At 54.3% G+C, this 7,391-nt stretch overlaps 1 protein-coding gene across 1 annotated transcript in view; it reads left to right on the forward strand.

Annotated features, from left to right (window-relative positions):
- FBLN7 (fibulin 7) overlaps positions 1-7,107 on the forward strand; it is a 50,078-nt gene extending 42,971 nt beyond the window's left edge. The window contains exons 5-8 of the mRNA XM_086700571.1: positions 2,273-2,413; positions 3,379-3,516; positions 4,490-4,628; positions 6,035-7,107. Coding sequence (XP_086556697.1) covers positions 2,273-2,413; positions 3,379-3,516; positions 4,490-4,628; positions 6,035-6,407 — 791 coding nt within the window. The 3' untranslated portion in view covers positions 6,408-7,107. The remainder of the gene's footprint in view (positions 1-2,272; positions 2,414-3,378; positions 3,517-4,489; positions 4,629-6,034) is intronic.
- Positions 7,108-7,391: the final 284 nt, after the last annotated feature.

Genomic DNA, 7,391 nt, shown 5'->3' on the forward strand with positions numbered 1-7,391 from the left:
AGTCAAATCCTAAAGCTGTCCTCTTTCTTTGCCAGAAAGCCCTGGAGTGTCCTGTCCGGTTGTCTGGGTTTCGGTGCGGAATCTCGGTGTGGGGAGGAGGAGGAACTGGTGGTTAGCGCTAGTGTCCAGAGAGTAGGAGCTTTGTCGGTACTTGATATTCTTGCATCAGACTCTGTCCAAGGCCGGTTTTAAATATTTTGCCCCCAGAGAGCTGCCGCTTAATTGTCTTGGTTCTGTTCAGCTGACTCAGCCTCGCCGGTGCTTTCTCGGAATGAAGCTGCCCTTCCCAAGAGCCTGGAGGCCTCCTTCCAGCTCCCATCCGGGGAGCTGCTCTCTGTGGAAACAGTCCCATCGCCTCTCCTCCTACTTACAAACAGGAGAGAACAAGAAATGGGCCTTCTTTCAAGCCAAATGTGCCGGCCCTAGACCCTGAGTGTCCTAAACCCCACATGTCAGGGTTGGTGCCGTCAGGACCTGTAGGCAGTTGTTCCTCAGGTGCGACTTTATATGTAAAGATTTCCCCACGACAAGAACCTCCCCAGGGAAGGGGAGGAGGGAGTGGGCAGGTGCGTCTGAAGCCAGTGGATGTCCTCATGGTCTCCACGAACAGCCCAGCAGAGGCCCGGTTCTTGCTCGCCTGGAGCCTTCCTTCCCATCATCTCTGCCCGTGTCTTTCTAGCTCTGAGGGGGAGCCCCTCTCCGAATATCTTTTAAATATTTTTTTAAATGTTTATTTTTGAGAGCGAGCGCACAAGCAGGAGAGGGGCAAAGAGAGAGACACACACAAAATGTGGAGCAGGTTCCAGGCTCTGAGCTGTCAGCGCAGAGCCCAACACCGGGCTCACACTCACAAACCGTGAGATCGTGACCTGAGCTGAAGTCGGATGCTCAACCGACTGAGCCACCCAGGTGCCCCTCTCTGAATACTTTTTAAAATCCGTTCACCTCAGGGTGCCTGGGTGGCTCAGTCAGTTAAGCTTCCGACTTCAGCTCAGGTCATGATCTCCCAGTCCATGGGTTTGAACCCTGTGTCGGGCTCTGTGCTGACAGCTCAGAGCCTGGAGCCTGCTTTGGACTCTGTGTCTCACTCTCTCTCTGCCCCTTCCCCTCTTGTGCTCTCTCTCTCTCTCAAAAATAAACATTGAAAAAATCCATTCCCCTATTTTTCCTATTATAGTAAAATATATACAACATAAAACGTACCATTTTCACCACTATAAGGGTACAGGCCAGAGGCATTAAGTGCATTTACATTGGTTAGACAGCCCTCACCACGTCTTCCAGAACGGAAACTCTGCCCCTGAAACAGTACTTCCCTTTTCCCTCCCCTCCCAGCCTCCCCCACAACCGCTCTACACGCTCTCTATGAATCTGACTACTCTGAAGACTTTGCATAAATGGAGTCACCCCGTGTTGTGTCCCCGCTAAAGAGGTTCAGCGCCATTTCTTTCACCACCCGTTCCTCTCCCACCTCCCCTAACCGTAAAAAGCTGCAAATCTTTTGAAAACTTTCAAAAGCTAATTAAAAAGATTTTTTTTTCTGATTGGAAAATTGATGTCCTTGGTTTAAAAATGAAAAGCTTAGATTCCTTAGAAAGGTATAAAAATTACAACAACAAAAAAGAACCCCCCCAAAAGTAGTGTTTTACATTTCATAGTTTCAGGGACATCTAGGTGGCTTAGTCAGTGAGGCTCTGACTCTTGTTTTTGGCGTAATGATCTCGCCATTTGTGGGGATGGGGCCCCGCCTTTGAATGAGCCTGCTTGGGGTCTTTTCCTTCTCTTCTCTTCTCTTCTCTTCTCTTCTCTTCTCTTCTCTTCTCTTCTCTTCTCTTCTCTTTTCTCTTCTTCTCTTCTCTCTCTTCTCTTCCTCTCTCTCTCTCTCCCTCCTCGCCTCCCCTGCTCGCGCTCTCCGTCTCTCTCAAAATAAAAATAATAAATAAATTCCCTAGTTTCAAACTCCAGGCATCACTGTTAGCATGCTGGTGTGTTAAGCCTTCTGCAAGGAAAACGGAGATTTGACCCCGCGGCGGTCCTTCTGGGCGCAGCCGCGTGGCCTGCGCTTCCTGCCCTGGGATTTGCGGGCGGCTGCGGCTACGGCTGCGGCCGGCTGCGGGTTTCTGGTTAACGGCTTGTCTTTCCTTCCCGACTCCAGCGTAAGCCCTGACGAGGGGGCGCGCCCCCGGCCCGGCCCCCCTCCCGGCCCCTGCCCGAGGTCGGGCGCGCGGCGGGTGCGCCAGGGCCGGGCGCTGAGGGTGTCTTGTCCCCGCAGCCGCCCCGGACGGCAGCGTGGCCGGCGACCCCGCCTTCAGCCGCGCGCCGCGCTGTGCGCAGGTGGAGCGGGCGCAGCACTGCAGCTGCGAGGCCGGATTCCACCTGAGCGGCGCCGCCGCGGGCGACAGCGTCTGCCAGGGTAGGCGCGGGCTCTGTCCCCGAAGCGGGCGGGACTGGGGGGGTGGGGGAGCGAGGACGGGGCTCCCACCCGCCGCCCTGCCCTCCTGCTGCCCGACCCAGCGCAGGGGACGGGCAAAGTCTCAGAAAGCCCGACCCGCTTTGCGTTTTAGGTAAGTGTCGACCTGATGGCTGCTGAGACTAGACGTTAGGGGCCATCGTGAGAATCAAGACTGGAGAAAGCAGCCATGGGTGCCCACACTTGCTCCCATGCCAGAACTCGAGCACGGTGCCATCCAAACCACGGACACTCCTCTAGAAGGGCCTTGAGGCCCCTTGTCCCCTCCATCCAGCTGCAGTGACACGGGCAGAGAGGAGCTTGAGTCCTTGTGCTGGCGAGACAGGCCCCCTGAGCTGTGCAGGGGTCTGGGACCCAATTCCCTGGTCCCCTCTCCACTTAGCTTTACAGACCCAGCCACTGCAGCTAACCTCTCCTAATACCAAAGTGCCTTCTAAGAACCACTCAAACTAAGCAGGCCCAAACCTGAGAATTGGTCGGTTGGTGCCAACTACCTCATTTTACAGCAGCAGAAATGAGAGCCTCTCTTATTCCATGCCCAAAGATGAGGCCAGTTGAGGTGCGGCTGTGATCCAAGCCAATAGTCTGGGCTGCCGGCCCCATCTGCCAGCCTCTGCGGGGTCCTTTCTGTTAGTCTTCAGCCTTAGAGGAACCCATCTAGGGTCTACCACGTAGGTCCCTCTCACCCCTCCCTTCGGCCTTGTGGGCCCTTGACTGGGGAGGAAGGGGAGCACACCTGCTCTTCTTCTGGATGCTCTGCCGGGGACGGGCTTTCCCTACCCCACCAGGCCCAGCCACTTAGCCACAGTGGCCATCCCCTCCAGGAATTGAGGTGCGGCCATCCTGGGTCATGGTTGGTGGGTGTTCACCACATGGCTCCTGCTCATACTGGGCACTTCTGTCCCCAGATGTGAATGAATGCGAGCTCTATGGGCAGGAGGGACGCCCCCGGCTCTGCATGCACACCTGTGTGAACACCCCGGGTTCCTACCGCTGTGCCTGCCCCACCGGGTACCGGACCATGGCCGACGGGAAGAGCTGTGAGGGTGAGTGATGCTGCTGCAGAGGCAGGTGGCTGCAGGGCTCAAGAGAGAACCTGGCTGGTCTCGAACAGCAGCTCTTAGCCACTGGGGGAGAAGGAGCAGGAGAGAAGGCAGAGGGCGTCTCCATGGCCTGAAGTGCAATGTGAGAGAAGAGGTGGCTCTTCAGTGACATCCTGGTGGGAGCCCCACTAGGGGCTCTGCAGGGATCAGAGGAGTGAGTAACCTGGGACTGGGGAAGGAGAAGACACCTCCATCCATCCATCCCCCAACCAACCATCCATCCCTCCCTCCCTCCAGCCATCTATCCCTCCATCTGTTCATCCATCCATCCCTCCTTCCCTCCCTCCCTCCCTCCCTCCCTCCCTCTATCCATCCCCCATTCATCCATCCCTCCTTCCATCCCTCCTTCCCTCCATCCATCCATCCATCCATCCATCAATCCCACAAGTACTCAAGAAGGCAGGCCCAGGTAGGATTGTGCAGATTGGGAAGAAACAGCTTCCAGCTGGGGTGAAGGCAACAGCAGAGACTTCCTGTAAGGAGAGTGAGGACATCTGCATTTGGGGTGAGGTGAGCGGAGTAGAAAGGCTTTCCGGAAGATCTGGCTCCTAAAGGGCCTGATAATAGACATCGAGGGGAGACTCTGGGGCGCTCAGGCTGAGGAGGCAGCAGATCTGAGAGAAGTGTTGTGACCTGTGACTGGTAATGCTCCTGTGCTTCTAGCACGTCTGTGACGGGTCTACCCTGAGGAAGGACAGGATCCCGGGGAGGCGAGCTCCCCAGCAGGGTTCTCCAGCACTTCCACGGGGGCTGGATTTCAAATAACTAAGGATGACACGGTTTCCTAATCTGAAAAATAAGTTTTAGGTATTTAGAAAGCTCACCACATTCCAGTGCCTGTTGAGGTTTTTCATGTGGTCTTGTGACAGAAGGGACATCGGGATTTTCACCCTCCCTGGGGTGTCCCTTATTTCAGACGTCGATGAGTGTGTGAGCCCCCAGCACGTGTGTCCCCGGGGAACCATGTGCATCAACACCGGTGGAGGCTTCCAGTGCGTCAGCCCGGAGTGCCCCGAGGGCAGCGGCAACGTGAGCTACGTGAAGACGTCTCCGTTGTGAGTATAGCCAGGGCCACCCACGGCCGGGCGCATACATCCCTCAGCCAGGCCTCCCAGGGTGGGTGGGCCAGATTCTACCTCAGTTCTTAGGAAAAGGTACAGTTATATCCAAGGAAAGATGGAAGGCAGGAGCTGGGAGTCTGGCTTCTCTGAGCTTCCGTTTCCCTTCAGTGGTTCCATTTATTGCCTTGCTGCTCTGTGCAGCAAGAACCCAATTTGCCCTGATAGGGGTACAGTTCCAAGTGCTCCCTGCCGACACGGAGGATGACTGAATTCTAGCCACCCAGCTGCAGCACTTTTGGGGGTGGGGGCCGCTGGAGGGAAGACCACTGTGGTCACATTACCAGGAGGCAGAGACATATTACACAGATTTGGGAGAAGATCGTTTTCTCATGTTCACATGGCTGGTAACTGGTAGTTTCCAGTCACTCTGCATTATATTAATCTGCTCTTCCTCTGAGATTAGGAGGTTTGATTTTCAGGAATCTCAGCACGTAGTAGTTTTTGTTTTCAAAAGGTGAGAGACAGGCCTTTCAGGAGAATAACTACAACTATCACAGAATGCATGTATTTTCTTCTGAAACGGAGATCACAAGAGCCTTAGCATTGTCTTTAGAGTGAATTGACTTCACAAGCTCAGATGCCTGAATTGCTTTTTGCACTGTAGCAGGCAGAATAGAAGCACTGAGAAAGTCAGTGGCACTGAAGAGTGGCAGTTATTTCCTGAGCCCGAAGGCATCACGATCTTCCTCAGAAGTCACGTAGTGAAGGGACTGTATGTCGTAGCCTTCGGGGACAGCCCTGATTCACAGCCAGATACCGTATTCAACCTGCATAACTGTGATTATATGGGTCACTGAATTGCATCTGTCTTTTGTGTTGGGTAAGGTAGAGAAATTTCAGAAGCACTTCCACAAGATCCGGATTCCAAATTGTTAAGAGAGACAGGGTTCCCTCTTTAAGAGTAAACACTGGGTGTTTGGAAAGTTCACCCCATATAGAGCGCCACATTCCAGTGCTGGCAGCTACCTGCCGGGGTCCCACCATTACTGAGAGAGGTGTCGGCACATGTAGAAGGGGCACCTGGTTTGAATACCAGGACCATCACTAGTTAATCTTCCCCAGCTTTAGTTTTCTGTGAAAACTATAGTAACAGCATATATAAATATACATGCCCATCCATACACAAGTGGGTCAGGGGAGCACCTGTGCCCTGGCCACACCTGACACCACCCATGCTCATTTGCCTGTGGCTCTGAGCACCTGTGGTGAGGAGCTGGTGGCTGGGGAAGGTCACTCTGCTGGCCTCCGCAAGAAGGCAGTGGGGCCAGCGAGCCAGGTCAGGGCAGCCCTTCCTGAGTTTCGCCAAGGCTGACTCCCTCCACTTTGCCTCTCCGTTCCAGCCAGTGTGAGCGAAACCCCTGCCCCATGGAGAGCAGACCGTGCCGCCACTTGCCCAAGACCATCTCCTTCCATTACCTTTCTCTGCCCTCCAACCTGAAGACGCCCATCACGCTCTTCCGCATGGCTACGGCCTCAGCCCCCGGCCGACCCGGACCCAACAGCCTGCGGTTTGGGATCGTGGGTGGGAACAGCCGAGGCCACTTTGTGATGCAGCGCTCAGACCGGCAGACGGGGGAGCTGATCCTCGTCCAGACCCTGGAGGGGCCTCAGACGCTAGAGGTGGACGTCGACATGTCAGAATACCTGGACCGCTCCTTCCAGGCCAACCATGTGTCCAAGGTCACCATCTTTGTGTCCCCTTATGACTTCTAAGGCAGCTGTGGGATCACTGCGGTGCAGAGATCTGGGCTCATCTCTCTTCCTCAGAGATTCAGCTGTGGGCCCTGACTGCCACAGACCTCTCTCCCCACCCTGCCCTGCCCCTGCCCTGTCCCTGCCCACCTGCCTGTGCCCCCAGGTTTCTAGGGCACCGCGCACACTCCTCCATGGAGTGGCACAGAAGGGCAGCCACGGGACCCAGACGGCTGCCATCACCGTTTTCTTTCTGCTTTAAGCTCTTCCTGTAGATTATGCACTAACCTTCTCAAGTCTTTTTTACAGGGAAATGGGCGGTTTTTCAAAATGCTGGGTGAATGGCTTTGTGAGTTTGAACCAGCTGGGGAGGGAAAAGCTTATGATATGTGTCTGAGATGACTGTCAGCCCTCTGCATTGTTGTAGTCAAGCCTCTAGCATGCTGAGGGCCGGATCATGCCCCTGCACGTGTGGGCATAGGGACTGGGTCTCCTGCCACAGCCCGGCATATTGTTCTTGTCTGCATTCCCTTCTGTGACATGCCTGCCGGGCTTCTCATCAGAAAGCCGTGGCAGGGCCTGGAACCCCCGTGCAGATTCTTCTAGACCAAGGAACCAACATTAAAGCATAAGTTCTGCCTGAAGTAATTCCCTTTTGAGGACTCGTATCTCAGAACATAACCTGGTATCATAACAGAAGAAATAAAGTCTGTTGCTCCTACGTGCCCACCTGGCCTGTTCCTAAACATGAGTTAGCCCAGTTCCTTCTAGGAAGGGATATCTGGCTCTCTTCTTGTCTAGGCTAGACCCACTGGGATGAATGAAGAAGAAAGAAAACATGGAGGTGACCTTGGGATTGCTCCACCAATAGAAATTTTGCTTGGCCAGATGAGAGATTGGTAAGGCAACATCTGGCCATGGTGAGTTTAAGAAAATGTTTGCGTTTACTTTGATCCCAGGGCCTTCTGTTTCTTCTTGTTGTTTTTTAATTTTTAAAAAGTTATT

The sequence above is a fragment of the Puma concolor genome, chromosome A3 (assembly GCF_028749965.1).
Source record: "Puma concolor isolate L17-30 chromosome A3, mPumCon1.1.hap2, whole genome shotgun sequence".
NCBI lineage: Eukaryota > Metazoa > Chordata > Mammalia > Carnivora > Felidae > Puma > Puma concolor.